The 20,309-nt window shown below is 37.9% G+C and overlaps 1 protein-coding gene across 1 annotated transcript in view; it reads left to right on the plus strand.

Annotated features, from left to right (window-relative positions):
- HTT (huntingtin) overlaps positions 1-20,309 on the plus strand; it is an 81,533-nt gene that overhangs the window by 8,534 nt on the left and 52,690 nt on the right. Inside the window, exons 4-19 of the mRNA XM_066317422.1 lie at positions 1,729-1,788; positions 3,744-3,823; positions 4,247-4,385; positions 4,619-4,760; positions 6,150-6,328; positions 6,807-7,011; positions 11,135-11,215; positions 11,591-11,955; positions 13,770-13,893; positions 14,178-14,296; positions 15,215-15,326; positions 16,515-16,655; positions 17,299-17,457; positions 17,548-17,645; positions 19,148-19,287; positions 20,117-20,180. Coding sequence (XP_066173519.1) covers positions 1,729-1,788; positions 3,744-3,823; positions 4,247-4,385; positions 4,619-4,760; positions 6,150-6,328; positions 6,807-7,011; positions 11,135-11,215; positions 11,591-11,955; positions 13,770-13,893; positions 14,178-14,296; positions 15,215-15,326; positions 16,515-16,655; positions 17,299-17,457; positions 17,548-17,645; positions 19,148-19,287; positions 20,117-20,180 — 2,208 coding nt within the window. The remainder of the gene's footprint in view (positions 1-1,728; positions 1,789-3,743; positions 3,824-4,246; positions 4,386-4,618; positions 4,761-6,149; positions 6,329-6,806; positions 7,012-11,134; positions 11,216-11,590; positions 11,956-13,769; positions 13,894-14,177; positions 14,297-15,214; positions 15,327-16,514; positions 16,656-17,298; positions 17,458-17,547; positions 17,646-19,147; positions 19,288-20,116; positions 20,181-20,309) is intronic.

Consider the following 20,309-nt stretch of genomic DNA (forward strand, 5'->3'; position numbering starts at 1 on the left):
GAACCTCAAAGACAGCCTAAATGGCTCAAAATTTAAATAACGTTGGTAATGCCTTTAAAAGAAAAAATACCAAGCTAGGACAAGGCAGGTTTCTGTGGGAAAGGTCAAGCTGTCTGAAGCTGATGCAGGATGTTGTAGTTTTCTCTGTGCTAATGATATTGGTGGGACTGTTCACACAGATTGCAGTACAGTTGGTCTCAGTAATTGGAATTTATTATTGTAGTAATTTAGAGCTGACTATGCTTTTTTCCAATCGGGACGACATTATACTAAAAATACAGCTATACGCTAAAAAAAGAGAGTTCCTCCAGCTGGATATGTTCTAAGGACAACTTAGCTTGGAAGCCATCTATTAGCTGGTGCCTTTTTGTGTTGCTTTATACCCCCATATATCAGGGCAGTGAACTTCTCAGAAAAACTTTAAGTTTTGTGAAGTAAATCCTACTGGCTGTCGTCTAGGCACCTGCAGTCTATAGTTGGGGTGCTTATGTTAATATAAAGATACAACCCAGGTAAGATTTTTCTGGGGAAGGCAGTACTATTGTATTGTAACAGCTGGTGTAATTTGGGTGAATGGAGTTTTGAAGCATGCGGTTTTAGGCTGGGGAAATCATGCTCTGGAGGAGCCACAGGCTCTCCACTGACTGTGCTTAAGAAGCAGTTGTGGCTCCTACCTCAGTGGATGTTATCGGATTTTGTAGTCATCCTGAGTAATCCTGTGTAGATGTGAGTTTCATGGTGGCCAGGAAGGCAGTTAAAAAATTAGAAATTAATAAATTATTGGGCAAGAAATAAAAAATTGGATACTAAACATTGTGGCACTGTATGAATCCACAGTGTAGGCACTTCCACATTGCATGAAGGTCTCATCAGAGGAAGAGCTGGTGAAGATGTTCCTAAATTGTAGTACGCACTAGAGAAAAGTGGTGGAGGAAGGGTAACCACATATATATATAAATTGTTCTGTATGAAGAGATTTTATTTTCCTATCTTCTTATCCTCTGATACTTTGAAGGTAGAGAATGATGGAGTTAGGCTGAACAGAAAATTACTGCTTCTCTGTGCTTATTTTCATTTCATGTATACTGGGTTTTAGCCAGGCTGCAGGTTTGAACTGCAGTGCATGTTTTGTTGCTGTATGCTTGATTGGATCCTGGGATGTGACACTTGTGGTATGCACAGCTCCTTGTGGTGTGTGTACTTGCTAGATGCAAAAATTAGGCTGCTTGATGAAACAAAGGGTTTTCAGGGGCTGTTAAAGGTAATGGTACAGATACAGCTTCGGTTTGAGAAATTGGAGCCTACTTGACAGTGAGGAGATACAGCAGGGAATGCCTTTTGCTACTTGTGAAGGCTCTTCTTGTGTTTCAGTATTCTGTTCATGAGTATCTGTTTCTGGTGATTGCCAGAAAGCACAGTAGGTTGCTTCTGCTTGTAGGCTGATCCCATTTGGCCTTTTGTAGGTAGAGTTGGTAAAATAGTCAGTATTAACTGCAAATAACTGTTAGAGTTTGTGGAGTTTGTCCACATTTGTGTGAGGGATAAAGGTGTCTCATCTCCGTATTTATCACTTTCTTAGTTGTACATCAAATATAGATTTGATAGACAAATATAGATCGTTAGATAGTTCTGTGCCGTGTTTGAAGCTGTTTTAACTGCAAGTGTAACATTTTTCCAGTAAAGTACCTCTCTTCTGATACAGTATGTTCTCAATACATTTTATTGCAGGCTTTGATGGATTCCAATCTTCCCAGGTTACAGTTGGAACTGTATAAAGAGATTAAAAAGGTGAGTGATTTTTCTTTCATGTTCTTCTGAAATGTGGTATTTTGTATGTGTTCTAGTATATTGGAATGTAGCATTAGTGTAAATTGGTAGTTTGTCTTTTAAGATCAAGGTCAAAGCTTCATTTTAGAAGGATTTGTGACTGTTTGAATGTATTATTTTACTGAATTCCTCACTGTTGTCCCCATAGTTTTGATTTAACCACTCCTGAAAGCTTATCTGGTAGTAAATGTGTAAGCATTTGGTTTGAACCAGTTTGAGTTAACCTTAGTGACTCTCCACCCAAAGGAATAAGACATATTCGTGATGTTTACTCCATTGACTAAGCTGGAAAGAATAACTCAAACCAAAAAGGTGATAAAAAGTAGGTGGAGGACAGTGACATTCTTAATTGACACAACCTTGTGGAGAATTAAGGCTTGAAATAACCTGATACAACTATATGAATGTATGATGTGTTCTTACAGCTTCTTAGAGAGGCATAGGGAAAAATACCAAGGCATCTCTCTGGGTATCAAAAAGCTACAATTTAATTACGTCTGCAGGAAGACATTCAGTAATAGCCTTTCTGAAGTTTGTGACTGCAGAAGAGAAATGCTATGTGAAATGCTACGTTTAGGACTGTATCACTGAAATTGTGTCTCTTGCATCTATAAAATTATAGTCAGGCTTGTCTAGACAGAAAATATAGGTGTTACTTGTTAGACAGTAATGATACTGGGTTGTTGTTTTTTATTTTTTGTTTTGAGTGGGAATAATAGAACTCTAGAAGATATGTGACAAAACCAATGTGCATAGCTTCTCTTCTGTTAGATGTAGGGCCATGTATGGATCTTTTACTGTATTGCTGTACCTTAATGTCATGCAGTATTTTTGAGGGTGTGGAAATGGACATTACCTAATTAACAGAAAACAGCCAGCACATAAACTGCTCTGAAGTTTCTGCACGTTTATAATCAGGTGTAGGAGGAAATATTTTGTTTTTTTCAGTTGGTGTGTACTTCTTGAAAGGTGCTCTTGGATTCATGACCAAAGTGAGAGAGAGGTAGCATGTGCAACAGAGTACCCAGCAGACTGAATTTTGTTTGTGCATCAGGATCACTTCAGAAGCCATGCCAGAATCTGTTGTTTGACTGTGAACCTGTGAAATGCAGGTTCTGTAATTCAGATGCAAGTACTTTTTATTTGTCGTGCTAACAAGGCTGCAAGCCTTTGATACACAATCTGAAGAAAGTAATAAAGAAGTGATGGCTTTTAAACAGCTCAGCTTTGTCTTCAGGGGACTCATTTTGAGAAGCATTTTGGTTGGGTTTGAACTACATAAGGTAGACACCCTCCTAGACATCTATTGACTTACGTAGTTTTCTGTATTTCCAGCAACACTAAAGAGTTTTACAACATCCCTAGGCACTAAAGTAAGGGCACTCTGGTTGAAGTCAGGTGCTCAACTGAAGGTGTCAGTCCAGGCAAATAGATACTAAACTTCTGCAGTCAATCTATTATGAAGTCCTACAGATCAATATGTTGATTTTTCCTTTGGTGCACTCAGAAGCTGAATGTTGTTTATTTGCATATCTTCACTGCTGTTAATTTTATGCTGTATTTATATCTCTGCAACTGCTCAGTGATTTTCAGACTCGCATATCATCAGTGTTTCTTTGTTGGCTGATGCCTTTCTCTGCAGATTTCAGCAGAGCAGAGGTCTCAGACATTTCCTTTTCTTTTGTGGTGTTCCTTATTCATTTTGGGTTACTCAGAAAACTTCTGATACCAGCTAGAAAAATGAAGGTAGTCATGGAATTGACTTGACTTCCTTTTGGCTAAAGGAAATACATGATTTCCAGACAAATTGTATTTTTATCTGTTTAAGTAAAATATACACTATTGTATATTATAGGCAGCTTTTTATAGGAAATGGTTTTGCATGATGAAATGTGATAGTTAAATGCTCTGTCTAGAATGGTGCTTCAAGAAGTCTGCGTGCTGCGCTCTGGAGATTTGCTGAGCTTGCCCATCTAGTTCGGCCTCAAAAGTGCAGGTAAACACATTCTAATAATGAACTTTCCAAAGAGCCTTTAAAGAAATACAGATATTAATAAAACCTTATTGTTTGGAAGTTTTAAGTATGTAATTAGGAGGTTGGAGGAATTGCTATCACATTATTTTATTACCTTATAAATCTGAATTTATTTCATCAGTGTGTTTTTTTAATGGGGTTTTAGTTCTGTGCTTTACGTTACTTTAAGGGGGAAAAACTTGTGAAGATAATGTTTTGTGTTTTTTAAGTGTATTCTTCTCTTGAATTCAGAAGTTCCTCCTTTTTTTCCTACGTTCCGTGTAGCTGACAGGTACATTTCTGTATGCTTTAGTAATGCCACAGAACTTGAGTATGAATTAAAAATCCTTAGAAGGGTACAGTTGTTCTGATCTCAAATAATTTTTCCTCCTGTGCCGTACTTAGGCCATACTTAGTGAACCTTTTGCCCTGCCTGACACGGATAAGTAAGAGACCCGAAGAATCGGTCCAGGAGACGCTGGCTGCGGCAATACCCAAAATCATGGCAGCCTTTGGCAATTTTGCAAATGACAATGAGATTAAGGTACTTTTCTTTACCTTATTAGTGTCCCCTGTTATATCCCAAAGCATGGTGAGTTAGCAGCATTACCAGTCAGATGGTACAGAAAGCAGTGTTACAACTGCATGTCTGAATTAAGGCAGTAGGTGCCTTTGCTTGATGTGCTTGAAGTAATGCTTTGAATTAATGAAAAATACATTTGCTGGCTTCTTAGTTCACTTCTGATAAAAAGTTAAATAAGGTATATTTTGTTTTAGGTTTTGTTGAAGGCTTTCATAGCTAATCTTAAATCCAGTTCCCCCACTATCCGTCGAACAGCAGCAGGATCAGCAGTAAGCATCTGTCAACATTCACGAAGGACACAGTATTTTTATGCCTGGTTATTGAATGTGCTTTTAGGTAAGAATCAGGGCAAAAAATTTAATTTGCCTTATATGTTAGCACCATTACATGTTTTTCCATGTAAGCACATGTATCACTTTGCATATGTGCAAGGTTTTCAGGTGAAGGAAGGGTACTTAGATTGCCAATTACTCTGCTGATACTTTCTCTATCTGGTGTTAAGTCAGAGGAAGATAGTTCTAAAGCTATTTGTCTCTGTGCTGCAATTATTAAGTAATATTGAAAAGAAGTAGCTGAGGCTTGGGAAGCAAGGAGCTTGTTGGAAAATGAGAAGGTCTGAGGATTCTGGGTGAACTTGCACAGTATCAGGAGTCTGAAGACTTGCATGGTCCATCAGCTTGATTGCTAGTGCAGCAGGTCTGAGTGGAGAGTACTCAGCTATGCTCTGGGCCATGATCACATGCCCTGTGGCCTTTCTTAGAAGGACCACCACACAGATTCTGTTCTAACTTAGAGCAGAAATTGAGGGGTTTTTTTAATTTAAAGCACACAACTTCATATCAGGTATTGCTTCCATATCTCTTCAGCTGGGAAATTTACATGGTCTTTGGGCTGCTTTGCAAGTCCTGATGAGAGGCATCTGTGGGTTTCAGTGGGAACTTGCCTCAGTTTTGTCATTGACAAGGGGTTCTTTACCATGTAGATTGTATTGCAAAAGGAGAGATAAGGAAGAATAACAGATACATAAGGTGTTAACATGTTAGCATTGCTGCTTTCAAGAAGGGTGAAAAATTCAAGTGCTACATTGTGACTTTGGTCCCTCTAAAGTGATGTGTGATAATGTCCTTACCAATGATGCAGAATGCAAACAGAAACAGCAATGGGAGCTCCAAGAATTGATTCTGATTTTTTTTCTCCTCCCTGGATAGAAAGTTGTGTTTTCTTCTGTAACTTATATTAGTTTGTGGTTGATTGTGATTAGCAAGTAGGTATATGGAAGAAAGTTCCCAAAAAAGGGCAAAGTGCAGGTATCTTCCATAAGGATAGTAGTGCATCTGTGAGCGAGGGAATTACACTTGGGTGTAAGCTGTCAAGTGGAGAGAGGAGCAAGAGTCAGGAGTATTTGGTGAAAGCATCAGCTATTATAAATATAATTTTTTGTGTTTTTATGGAGTAAAAAGAGGAGACAGGGAAGGTGAGACAGGGTCCTCTGATCATTCTCCTGTGTTGCCTAATTGATTGTCAGTAGTATAAAATATGTATTTTCGATTGTTTCCACATTTGGAAGGCACTCTTAAGTTGCTGCTAGATTTTGGGTGTTCTGTTTTGCTGGGGTTTTTTATTTAAAGAAACTGTTATATGGATTACATGAAATAACATTTGTGTTGAAACTAACCACTGTCAGTAAATCAGTAAGTTAGTTGGCCACTTCATTTCTCCCCTCAGGCTTATTGGTTCCTGTAGAAGATGATCGTCCTACTCTTTTAATTCTGGGTGTTTTACTTACACTACGGTATCTCATACCTTTATTGCAACAACAAGTAAAAGATACCAGCCTCAAAGGCAGTTTTGGTGTAACAAGGAAAGAAACAGAGATTTCACCTTCACCAGAACAACTTGTACAGGTAAAATACAAATAATAACCCTTACTTGAAGAGTGCTAATTGGGAGGAAGAGAAGTAAATATTGATCTAGCATTAGTCTGGCACTGAAGACTCTGAATTCTCAAATTCCTGTTTATCTTGATTAATGATAGTTGCTCCAGTCACAGGAATTATTGATAAGTAATGAACAGAAATTCCAGAAAAATGAATGAGCAGTACTTGATAGGTGTGCCCAAAAGAGCCAAAAACTTCTTATGGTGCCTTTGATGTGATTTTTCCTTCTATAACAATAAAAAGAACCAACAGATTGCTACCGAACAGGCAGTTAAGTGGCTACAATTAATTGACATTTCTCCCCTCTGAAGAGATTGTGTTGAAGATCAGATATACCAAGCATTAGTTATTCTTAATTCATTGCTGAAATTTGACGTTGTATAGGGTAAGACATAATATGTTCTGTCTTCATAGAGACTTATTGCAATACTCTGCTGGCTTTCAGGTTTATGAACTGACTCTGCACTATACCCAGCATCAGGACCATAATGTTGTGACCGGAGCTTTAGAATTGCTCCAGCAGCTCTTTAGAACACCCCCACCTGAGCTGCTGCATGCTCTGACTGCCTGTGGGGGCATTGCTCAGGTCAGTGTATCCAAAGATGAACCTGCCAGCAGGAGCCGCAGTGGAAGCATAGTGGAACTCATAGGTAAGCTCTGCTTTTGGTAGTTGGAGTAAAAGGAAATGAACATACATCATCAGCTCTAGTTCTCAGTGTTAGCAAAAGCATGAAAGTTAAATGAAATGTATGAAGCTGTGTGCAGCATTCTTTTTTCCCAGGTACAGTAGAAGTTCTGTCCCTCCTTGTTTTAAGTGGGTATACATTAATTGATTAATGACAAGCTTCAGAGTTGGTTTTTTTTTACAGTTTGTTTTGATGATTTTTTTTGTTACACGAAGCAAGTTGAATATGGTGATTTTTTTTTTCCCCTCACAAAATGAATGTTGTTCTTACCAATCATCTGACAACTGTGATTCATAAAAGCAGATCTAATCAGAATTCATATTAAATGAGAGCTACTTGCTAAATACCAAAACCAGCATGAAATTAAAGCATGACTTAAGCTTATCCTTAACTGCTAAAATCAGCTCTCAGCTTTCTTGTCTGTGGAGTGCATGTTCTTGAAATTCTCTTAACTGCTGCATACCTGTTTCAAAAGAATCAGTCTCTGATTGGATTTTTGTAAGCAGTCTGTATTGAACTAATGGGTCAGCCGATATTTCTGCTTCTAGAAGGTAAATTATTAGCTGGAAGCAATCATAGCAGGGAGATTCAGAACACATTTTTGAAAGCAAACTATGCACAAGTGGCACAGAATATTAAAAGTAATTCAGTGGTGAATGATCAAAAAACCTTGGACTTAAAAAGCAACAAGTTTGCTATTTCTTCCTGGCTTTGGTTTTTATTTGAATTTTTTTGTTTGTTTTTGGTTTTTTGTTTCCCGTTTGTGGCTATTAGAATTCCTTCATGATTTCATTAGCTCTGTCTTTGCCCTGATGTGTTACTTTCTGTGATTTGCAGCTGGAGGGGGGTCTTCATGCAGCCCTGTTCTTGCAAGAAAGCATAAAGGTGATTATTTTTGAAAACAAATCTTTAATTGCATTCCTTCCTGATTTTTTGGGGTTGCTTTTTTGTTCCACACCCCACTTCATTGTCTTGCTGAACTTGAGTCTTCATTCACAATTGCCTGTGTTATCAGCTGAGCTTAATCATTATAAATAATGAAAGAATTCTGATGCAATTTCTGATATTGCAGTCAAGATATTCTAAAATCTTTTAAAGCAATATAATTTTATTTTTGCTGTAGTTCAGTGGCAAAGTTATATTGATGATTATTGATGGAGTTTTAACTTCTTAAGAGCACATGGAAAAATAATCTCTCTGAACAGGGCATTCTTCTTTTTCATGGTAATACTTAGCCATTAATGTTACTTGCAAGATAGTTAACTTCCCTGGTTTTGTTAGGCCTCTTTCTTTCTCTAATTCTTAATGCACGTGTATGTTTGCATGCTTCAGTATGATGCTTTTTTATTTCTTCTTCTCTTCTTGATGATTAATTCTTGTCTCACTGTGTATATTAAAATAATCTTTCTTCAATATGTAATTAATTTAGCGGGATTTTAAAGGATACGGTTTGCTCTGAAGTATTCTTTGCCCAATTTTTGCATGAAAGTACTTAATATTTAGTTGTATGTTTGCACTTTGATTAAAACCAGTTGTATCACTATGACAGAATCAATCTAGGTGCAGCTGTGTAGCAGTTTCACCACCTGCATTAGGTGAGCAAAATGTTGCTACTGCAGTGAAACTTAGCGTGGTGCCGTCAGTGCAAGCATTAGTAAGCAAGAGATGTGCAATGTTGAAGAGAAAAACTTCAAGGAAAAGTTATTTCAAACTGAAGGAAATTATATGAACTTGAAGGACCATGGCAGCTTCAACTTTTTCCAGATATGTCCTTCAATCTTAACGTGCAAGGAATCTCATAATGCTTAAATAACCTTATCTGTATGCTTTAAGAGTACATGAAAATATGAAGCACTGGTTAAAGCTGAATGAAATAGTGCTTACAGATGCAGTTATCATTTCTAGTTTAGAGAGAACAGATTGAAAGAATGGGTGTCTGAAAGTAGTTATTGCTACAGCATCCGAAGTTGAGACAGAATGCAACAAATTGGAATAACAATGCATATCATATGTGAATAAAAACGGTAAATTATCATTTAGGTTCTTTGTCTTGTTGGCAGTCTTCAGTGTAACTTTGAAGTATTAATTATAGTGTAAATTCAATCCATGTACTTGTTAAAATATTAATCTTTCACTTGGTGAGAAAACATGCATGAGTCATTCACCTTTTTCAAGTTTATGGTATGAAGATTTTGTGGTCTAAACAATGGCATAAACAATTTGAAGAAGTCCCTTCACAGTTCTGTGCTTTGTACAGGTTTATTTTCAAATTACAAATTGTTAATTTCCTGCTGCTCTCCATTGTAGAAAGGAGGAAGAATCCAAGCCTATTCCCACTTCCTCCTTGGAGTCATTTTGCAGTCGTGAGGATGGGACATCTCAAGTTGTAATGCTCCTATGTGTGTAGGGGTGTAAAGTGAGGCTGATCTGCAGAAATCTCTGTTTCACATCTTTGCAATCTTGCTGCATCAGACCAACTTCAGTTCTGAGCAGCTGGCCTGCATTAGTTTTTCTATGTTTCAACCTCAGAAGATGATTTAGAAGAAAGGCTGAAAATTCCTTTTGAAATCAAAGCCTATGTTTTGAAAGCAACTTAACTAGGTTTCTTCTTATCACATAGAGGAAGAGTATCCTGCTGTGTGTGTTATATACTCATTTAATACGTTTAAGCATACAAAACCTGAAGTGCCTAATGACTGTTTTTCCAGTGTTCTTATTCTTTCATGTACTTTTAGAGGTGGTCAGCCATGGAAAGCAGAAGAACATCCTGGTCTGTTTCAGTAAAATGGATGCAAATCTTGAAAATAATAGAGAGGAATATATTTTATTTTGTGCTTTTTGTTGGGAACTTGTAGGAGGATTTTACTCACTCATTCATAGGAGTGTGTAGGTCTCAATTACTATCGTTTCACACAGACAACATATGAAAATGCTGTGTTTACTTTCCTGCCTTCCTTACAGGTTTGAGTATCATAAATCATGCTTTTCAGAGAAAGATAGTTCTACCAGGGTACTGCTATATATGAAAGCAGTGGAGAAAAGAAATTAATACAAAAGTGTATTAATGCTTTTTTTGCCGCCAGTTAACTTGAATAAGGTGCAAAGGTATTCACCCAGGCTTACCCAAACATTAGTTTTTTGCATGATCAGTCTTAGACTACCAGTACAGCTTGGTAGTCTAAGCAGAATGGTTCTTCTCACAGCAGTTACTGTGAATCCCTGTGTCTCAGCAAGGGACTTGCAACATCTAGAAGGATGGGCTTAGCAGCTCCCTGTGCACTCCATGTGCTGTCTCATGGACAGACTTTCCAGTGCTGCTATGTCCTTGGTTGCCTTCCAGGCAGTGTGCATCTGCAGGTATCTTTCTCTTTGCACTGCCTGTAATTCAAGTAGATAATGCTCTGTGAGTAAGAGAGCTCTGTGGTGGTTGGGTTATGTTAGAAGTGTCTCGAGTTTCTTGTGGCAAAAGCATCTCTGAAGATTTTTTGCCTTAGTAATCCTTAGCTCTCAGTGGTTGTCCAGGGTTCATCACTGTCCCACTTGTGTTATCTTGTGCTTCTAGTCTGCACAGCTCTTCCCCCTGGGCTTTTTCCATTGTGTTATCTTTGGAGTTTCAAGCAGCCTTTGATAAATTTTGTAGCCCTAAGCAGGAGGAGATTTTATTCTATTACTTGTGGTACATTACTGCCCTTCAGAGTTGAGGGTAGACACCCAGATGCTAGGTATCCAGTCCTTAGGAGTAGCACATACTTGATGAAATTAGTGGGATCATAAATGTAGTCCACAAAAATAAACTCGAAGTAATAAGGTTGTAGATGGTTTCCTGAATGGTTGCACTGGTAAATAAAATTACTTAACTCTGTTTCCTTGTCACTGCTGCCTGTTTCTTTCCTAATGAGTTACTGAGGGACTGGATGTGCACTTTATTCATTCCCCTCTTCCTTTCATCTGTTACTTTTCATAGCTATGAAAAATTATTTGGATAAACTTTTTAAAAAATGGATTTCATGTCTGATTTCAGCTGTTGAACATTTTAAGCTGATTATAATTTTTGAAAACTGAAGGTTTTTATTATATCACTTTTCAGGTAAAGTACTTCTTGGTGAAGAAGAAGGCTTGGATGATGATTCTGAAACCCGATCTGATGTCAGCACTGCATCGTTTTCAGGTACCTTCCTTTCTCTTTAGCGGTGCAGTCAGCAAATACATTCTATTATGGTTCTGTGCAAAATGTGCAAGTGATGTGTTATGGTGCTGAGGAAGTGTATGGGCATTCAAAAGACATGGTAAACAAAACTGAAACCATAAATACTGCTGAGTGTAAAACTTAATGAAGTTGACTGCATTCTTTTCTTAATGGGAGTTACTGGTAGGGATGGAGTGGCATCTTTATAAGATGCCTGTTTTCCTACCTGTAGTTTAACTATTTCGTTACACAATTTCCTTAGCCTAGTTTGATATGTTGTTTAGCCTGTGTGTTCATGTTGAGAGAGAAACACAAATTCAAACACTGGGTTGACTCATAAATGCCTGTGTTTTGCAGCTTCTGTCAAGGGCGAGATAACCAGTGAACTGGCTTCTTCATCAGGTGTGTCGACAGCTGGCTCAGTGGGGGGCTCGGCTGCCGATGCCACGGGACACGACATCATCACGGAGCAGCCCCGTTCCCAGCACACGCTGCAGTCAGACTCTGTGGACCTGGCAAGCTGTGATCTGACAAGTACAGCCACTGAAGGGGAAGACGATGAAGTGCTCAGTCGAAGCTCCAGCCAGATCAGTGCTGTCCAGTCAGATGCCACTATGGATTTGAATGATGGCACACAGGCTTCCTCACCAATTAGTGATAGCTCTCAGACTACTACAGAAGGTCCAGACTCTGCTGTAACCCCTTCGGACAGTTCTGAAATTGTAAGTGTGCAGCGGGCAGAGGGGGGATCTCCTTCTACTGAGGGGCCCGACATATCTCAGAGCTCTTCCATGGAGGGCCCAGACTTGGATTCATCTCCTTACTCGTCTTCTACTTTTCAATCCTCAGCTAGTAACAGTGGAAAGGTCAGCACCTCACACCTCTATTGGAGAGCTTGACCTCCTTTTAACACTTTCACTTCAACAATAATGAAAAACTACAAAGCTGTAATCAGTCTGTTCTCTGGGTAGGTTCGTGTGAAGGCATTACAGATTTTGCTCACTGAAAGAATGGCAATAACAAAGTCTTGACAAATATATCCTCTTAGTAGTATATCCTTAATTTTGTATCAATGTATTAATAATTGTTTTGGTGCAGGAGGGTTAATGGAAGTGTTAAAGGGTGAAAAGTTTATTTGGAATGATAAAGGAATATTTTTGGGACACAGTGCTTCACACTCCCTTCTGCCTATGCTTTTACACTTGGCAGCACAATTCATCTTTTTTTTTTATTCCATCTTAAGGATTTCTCCTATAAAGGGTGAATACTGCATGATTTACCAATGTAGCAGTTACATATCTAATAAACACCTGAATTGTGCATACTGTATATTTATTTTAAGACATTTGTCTCTCTTGGGCCAGAGTATTGTGAGGTATTAATAAAAACAGCAAAAATACTATTACTGGGAGCTAGAGCAGAAGATTCAAAAGGGGGAGAATTTAAAACTTCTAAAGACTTTTTCAAACATTATCAAACTTTTGACTCTAGTTTTCTGGTAGTAATTTGGAAAAGTAATAGCCTCTTAGCACTACAAAAATTAGTAAATTTATAGTCATGCTAAGCAAATACTTCTGCAAGTATGAGGATTCAAGAACCAAAGGACTGATGATAATTGCTATCTGAATTAAATTAAGGCAGTGCAGAGGCCAAAGTGAGCAGGCATTTATTGACAAGATATGTTTATTGGCACAATGTGTTTATGCAAATTCTTGTCATACTTTTCCATATGTCAGTTGGCATACTGTTTACAAGCAGTAATTACATGTACAATTATCCTTTTGTAATTGACAGACTAAGTGGTTGTCCAAGTTACTGACACACAAGCTTTTTAATGAACAATTTACAGGTGCTTACGAAGACAGGAATAACTGAAGAAGTGTCCTGTTCTCTGATAAAATTACTGAAATTGTTTTTTTTTTTTTCCTTGACTATCATTGATCGTTATGATTTATTTTTATGGTTATTTTTCCATATGCCTGCTGCCTGTGTATTGCCTCGGCTTCAAGAGTCAAACTCTCTTCCAGATGAGTCTATTTTAGTAGTCTGTGGTTTTGAATGAAAATTATTTTAAACTTATTTGTCTTTTCTTGTCTGGAGAACACGGTATGTTCTCAGTTTGACTTCACATATCCAGGACAAGTGAGGTTATGGGGTAGTTTAACTGCAAGGGCCAAGTTCAGTTTGTGGTAGTGAAGGTGTTGGTTGTGATTTGTAACTGCTGAGAGAGAGACATTTGTGATGAGAGAGCAAGGGGAGCCCAGGGGAGCAATGGACTGAGTGTTTCACTTTGTTACTGTTGGTAGCCAAGTTCATGGCTCAGCTGAGAGACTTTCAGATAGAACTATGGCCTCCAATAGCCCGAGAGCTGCAGGAGGAGGGGAAGTGCTTTGGGGCTTACATGCAGCTGGACACTAATATTTATCAGGCTCATATTTGCTTTGAGACTATTTCTAGATTACTAACACTGCATGTTTCAAATTTAATACTCTGTGTAAAGATAAGTTATTTTAAGTCCTGTCCTTGTACTGTGCAGGTTTTGGAGGGTGCTGAAGGACAGTATTCTGGAATGCAAATTGGGCAGCTACAGGATGAGGAAGATGAAGCTGCAAATATTCTCCAAGATGATTCATCAGAGTCCTTCAGAAATTCTTCTCTTGGTATGTCAATAAATACAGGAGTGGGCCAGACTGGTGACACCATTAGAACAGGTGTTCAGGTGCATCTGCACTTCCAAGAGAGTGAAGACTCATGTAACAGATCTGATACAAATACCTAGATAACTAGATAGATATGTAAAATAAGGAATATATTCCAACACTTGTGATCAATCACTTGTTTTGATCACTGCTAATTTATTTTTCATGTTTGTATAATTAAGTTTAATTTAAGTGCTTTTAGTTTGCATCTGAAATGGTATTTCATGAATTGCCTTTTTCTAAAGCTCTTCAGCAGTCTCAACTGCTGAAAACCATGAGCCATAGCAGGCAGCCCTCTGACAGCAGCGTGGATCGATTTACATCAAAAGAAGATGCAGCAGACGCTGGTGATCATGAGAACAAGGTGAGAAGTAATCGCAGTGGTCAGTTTTAAAGTTCAAAACAATGAAGTTTAAAAAAATTAAAAATTACAGTTATGGTGAAGTAAGTTAGTGGTAAATGTGGGAAGCCTGTGTATGTGATGTACCTTGTTATAGGTCAGAGTAACTCAGGTTGCAGAGGGAATCTGAGGTCCAGCCTGAATTTCATTTAACATAAGGTGAATACATAAGTGTTGCTGTCTTGAATGCAGTCACTGGCAAAACCATACCAGAGCACCCTGCTGAGAACGCAAAATGCTTTTTGTGCATTAGTAGGCTACACTGATACTTGCTTTCTTGAAATATCTTTGTGCTGGTTGCTACCTGTGTAGGTAACTTAATGATCTCCTCAGAGATTAGTCTTTGAGCCTCATGCCATTCTAAATACGAGTTACTGATTTCCTCTTACATTTTTTTGAATTCATCTTTGGACCTTGTTCTGAGCTCTGGCAAAAGTTTCATTTGTGGCAGGCAGAATTATATCAGCTCAGACTGTTGGGGAATTCTAAATGTGAAACTGCAGAAAACTCAGTCTTCTTTGGAAGCAACTTAAAAATAATATGCTTTTCATACAAAGTTTCTGAAGTTTGATGGCAACAAGTGTTTTAGTGTGCTCTTCAGATGCAAACAGCAAGTCTAGGTAGTTTAGAAAAATCTACAATATAATGTGTCTGTAATAAAATTGAACCAGTTCTGATACTGGATATAAACTTCGTCAAAGGATTACATTTTGAGGCTTTTTTTTGGACTGTACATTAAATGACATATGAATATTATATATTCGTTTTTGTATTAAACCTTCTTATGTTTGATGTGCAGTATTTCTAAATCTTGTGCTAATATTTTATTTCACTTGAAGATTAATTTTTCTCTGTATAAACATTGAGATTTGCCTTCAATAGCCTTCCAGAGTGAAGGGGGACATTGGGCACTACACTGACAGAGACTGTGCTCCATTGGTGCATTGCGTTAGGCTACTGTCGGGTTCCTTCCTGCTCACTGGGGACAAAGGAGGTACGTTTGTCTGTGGGCTTCATTGCTTCTCTTTGGTTCACAATGTACAGAGTTGGAAATGGGATCACTTTGCTCTGTCTTGGTTTTGTTCTCACTTTATTGGAAATATTGGGTGTTTTTCTGTGGCAGTCCTTAAGCATTGTCCTGTTTTACAGCAAATTTGGGGGAAAACCCCTGAAATAGGGCTCCTCTGGAGAGAAAATCAAATGGCCCCTCCCCCAGCCAGTCTGGGAAAAGAACATCCTTGGAGAAAAGTGCAAAAAACTATTTATTTAGCAAACAAAATGCCCACAAGCGCAAAGAATGAATAATATGAAACAGTAAAACCTTCGGTTCTGGTGTGAGATGGCAGATGGAGAAAGCCCTTGCTGTGGGTAGCTCAGCTCACTCAGTCCCTTATTCTCATCGCTCCAGAGGTCCATGCCCTGGTGGGCTGCATGTGTGAGCTCCTCGATTCTCCTATGGGTTGTTCAGTCCAGAGCAGGTTTAAACAGTCCCAAGAAAAAGGAAAAAAAGAACAGTCCAGGAAGCTTCTCCGCCTCAGCTAGTTAAACTAACCAAAAGCAAAAAAAGATTTGTGTTCCGCTGCTGTCCATGCCTCAGACAAACACTGTCCTGAAAAAAAAATGCAGAGGAGTGAAGCCTGTTTTTCAAAACAAACTGTGCACTTCTTCTTTCGCTGCTTCGCCCTCAGAACCAGTCTTACAGGCACAGAACTCAGTGTACAGCACGAACAGAAGATGATTGGGGATACAAGCATCATAAAGTCACCCTAGGACAGCACCACAGCTACTTTTTTAAAAAATATATCCAGGGATGGGGACTTAACGACATTGCTGTCATGGTATATGGCTGATTTAAGATGGTGGTTCTTTTTCCCTTTTCTAAATTCTTTCTTGCTCACGTGCCCATATAATGTATTGGTTTTGGAAGGAGGTGAGCTGGAGGTATGTTATGGCTGTATGTGAGTATTTCAAGTGTATTTGAAAAATACAATCCATTTGAGGAAAGCAAAAAAGCAGCCATCTATCACTGCTGCCTCTGATAAACTGGAACTGCTTGCTCTGCCTTCATATTTTTGTCCAAGCTAAGCTGTTTTATTTTCTATAGTGTTATTAATTAAACTTAAAACAATTCAGGAAGCTTTAAAATACTTTCCTTTTAATAATTTTTGTTTCTTCCCCACAGCTTTAGTTCCTGATAGAGATGTGAGAGTCAGTGTAAAAGCCTTGGCAGTAAGCTGTGTTGGAGCAGCTGTTGCACTTCACCCTGAGTCTTTCTTCAGCAAACTGTATAAAACACCTCTGGAGGCAATGGGAGAAGAGTATGGTATGTTGCAGTTCACATATTCCATTTTAATAGTGTGTTTGGGTTTTCACGTAAGTGAGGCAGCATCTGCACTGAAAACTCCAAACCCAGTTTAGTAATTGTAGTACTGCACAAATTGGAATGAATGTGCTGTGTGTGTGCTGAGGTACATTTTTTTGTCGTAAGATTTACGTTTCTGTGAATGAGCTTGTAGAGCTTCTGACAAGTTGAAGCTGTTTTAAAACAATGAGTGTGTAGAAGGGATTTGTTTATTTTACAAATGTTTTCTCACTATTTAATTTAGTCCATCTTATAGATGGTTTTTAGGTCATTAAGTTCATTTTTACAAATGAATCACAGGGACCTGGAGTGTGCAGCTGGTTTGCTACATTGACCAGAATGCTTCTTCTGTTTCTCTGGAACACTTTGTGTACAGTTGAATCACTAGTGTTTTTCTATATGCAATCATTGGTCTGAATGGTGTGATTGAGCTGTAGATTGCATGCACAGAAAGGGATCTCAGAAGAGAGCTATGGTGGGCATATTTGGGATGTGCTGATGTTTATTGTCCAATAGTTGAGACCTCCATTGCAATATTTTTATGAATCAATAAAGTCTAATACTATTATTTTTAAAATAAAGTAGTTGTAACTTACTTTCTTAGAGGAGCAGTATGTATCGGACATTCTGAACTATATTGACCATGGAGATCCCCAGATTAGAGGAGCTACTGCCATTCTCTGTGGAACAATTGTCAACTCCATTCTTATTAAATCCCGCTTTGATGTGGAAAAATGGCTAATAAATGTCAGAAGCTCAACAGGTAATAATTTGTTTTAGGCTGTCTTTTTGTCTTTTAGTGTAACATTGCAATATTTTGTTGCTCAAAAACAATTTTTTTAATTATTTTTAGGAAATCTCTTTTCCTTGATAGACTGCATACCTCTGTTACAGAAAACATTGAAAGATGAGTCCTCTGTTACATGCAAACTGGCTTGTACAGCTGTGAGGGTAAGCAATAGGAATTTATTTGCAACACTACAGATCATAGGGTTGTGAGTCATTACTGGGATGCTGCTATGCATAGATGTCTAAACATGGAGCATAAAATGATTTCTTCCTGAAGAACTTCATTGGTGCACAAAATAATAAAAAAAAATAAATATTGTAATCTAATTGTGATGTTTCTCATGAGAAATGTTCTGGTATGAGCTAATGTTACATTAACCAGCAGTAGGATGAGTGCATTAGATAGAAAGGATATCTTGGCTAAACAGGGGAATGTGAACATGTATCACCTGGTTGTAGCCTGTATTTGAAGAATAAAAATTAAGTGTGAGAAATTACAAGCAGAATAGTGATTATTTTTTGAATTAATTTTTTTTTCAAGTAGGAAAATGTCAAAAGCAAGAGATTCAAAGTGGGTGAATGATCCCTCTGGCAATTGTTAAAATAGAGATGACAGCTGAATATGTGAATTTTTATTTCTGTAATAAAATCTGTGGAAAGTGTTTGGTTAAAAAGCAGAGGGGTGAAGGAGTGAGCTTTCATTGAGAGTTTTTCCAGTAAAGTAAAACATGGAGGCCGAGGGAAATACTTTTATCAAGAAGAGGCACAGGGTGGGTGACTATTGCAGCCTGAAGACCAGTGAGCAAAGCATAAATTTTAGTAAAATATGGATAGTTTGTGTATGGGAATTATGGTTTTGTATGCAAAGAGGAGGGGCTGGTGATACAGCTGAGGGAAGGCAATCCTGCTAGGTAAATGAGGCTGTAGGTAAAATCTCTTGCTTTTGCCATTTTCCTACTTTTCTTTTTACCTTCTGTTCAGCAATTTTCATGTTTGTGTGTAGTGATTTCATGTGTGATTACATGTGTGATAATGGCTTTTTAGAAAATTTCACCAGAATTGTTCAGGCAACTTATTACTAGTCAAGTTTGGTTCTTGCTTTTTCTCAGCATATAATATGGCCTGACTATACATTTTAGCAAAAATATTCTAAACCTTTTCGGTTGTTAATCCTCAAACAAGAAAGTACATTTTCTGTAGTTAAATAAGATATGGAAGTGCGGAGTTCTATAACTTTTTCCAAAGGTCACACATTGTGCCTGTAGTTGAACATTCAGATATGTAGGTATGACTTTTTGAAAAACATTCAAAATCAGAACCAGGTGTTTAAAAGTACCCTATGGAAATTAGGAGACTCTTTTTGAACAGATGAGAATACAGTGCTTGTGGTGTTTAAGCCCTGTTTGCCTTCCTTTGGAGGATTGCCCTCTGATCTCTGAGGCCTGCATTCCTTTCCAGAGGTTAATTTCAGTAGCAGGTTTTAGCACTTCACATGGAGATTGTGTTCTAGCCTTGCAGGGTACCTGGCTCTATCTTATCCTAGCTCCTATGCAATAACTTTGTTAGTATTCTAAAGAAAGCAGGTGTTTTTTTGATGACTTCCATTCTGGTTTTTATAGGATCTCTTCCGTAATATAACCGAAAGTTGTTTTTTTGCTTCTCAGCATTGCATCATGAGCTTATGCAGTAGCAGTTACAGTGAACTAGGTTTGCAGCTGATTGTTGACCTCCTTGCTCTGAAGAACAGCTCATATTGGCTCGTAAGGACAGAACTTCTGGAAACTCTTGCAGAGGTAGATTTTCGGTGAGTGTTTGTATTTTTCTATGAGTGTAGCAGGTAAAGTGCAGAGAAGTATAGGAAGCTGTAACTGTAAAGGCAATTGTAACTGCAATTTCTTCTGAAGCATTAATGAGTTCCATAAAACTAATTCATACAATCCTGTATGAATTCCTTTGTCAAGTTACCACTGACTGCACTACCAAGCCCAATACAATAATATTGTATTGAAGTTTTTAGTTCATTGGTCTGTTGCATCAAGTCTTCTGTAAATGTGCAGAGAGGGACCACATAATTTGCAATCTAACTTAGTTTTTCCATCCAGTATTGTGTGTTTCTAAAGAGAAAGTCCCTGACTTGTCCCGTGTTGTCAGCTCTCTCTAGTCACTCAGTTTCTCTCAATACTGAAATAAATGTGACTTGTTCTTTTTCTTGTATTCTCTCATTCTCTGTTGGTTCTTCCAAGCTGAAAGACAAAAGATATTTATGTGAAAATTCTTCGTTATCCTTAGTCATACAAAAGTTGACTCTTTGTGAATAGTGATGTTTGGAATGTATTACTGTCTTTTCAAAATACTCTGGTGATTCTGTGTGTGGGAAAAAATACAATTATAATTGTATTTAATTGTATTAAATAATGGGGTTTTTAACGGACTATTTTTCATCAGTTACACTAGCCAGATAGTAGGTTAGCAAATAGCTTATTACCTTTTCTAAAGGTTACAAAAGTGTTTACTACTTACATTTTCCCTATAGTGGTGTTTTTAAAAAATAAACAAAAAGAACCTTCAGAGCAGTGAAGGGAGAAATTACACACAATGTTAACTGGTGTACTCTAAATTCTGTTTTGTCATAGGCTAGTCAACTTCTTGGAAGGAAAAACTGAGAGTTTACACAGAGGTGTTCATCATTATACTGGTGTAAGTAAATTATTTAATTAGTATATTGTGTTTCTGGATCAAAGTATCAGTGCAATGACATCACTTTGTTTTTAAATTCTGTCAGTGCTGATGGCTGTTGTATTTGTGGTGTAAATAGACTCATGTTCT

The sequence above is a fragment of the Sylvia atricapilla genome, chromosome 4 (assembly GCF_009819655.1).
Source record: "Sylvia atricapilla isolate bSylAtr1 chromosome 4, bSylAtr1.pri, whole genome shotgun sequence".
Lineage (NCBI taxonomy): Eukaryota > Metazoa > Chordata > Aves > Passeriformes > Sylviidae > Sylvia > Sylvia atricapilla.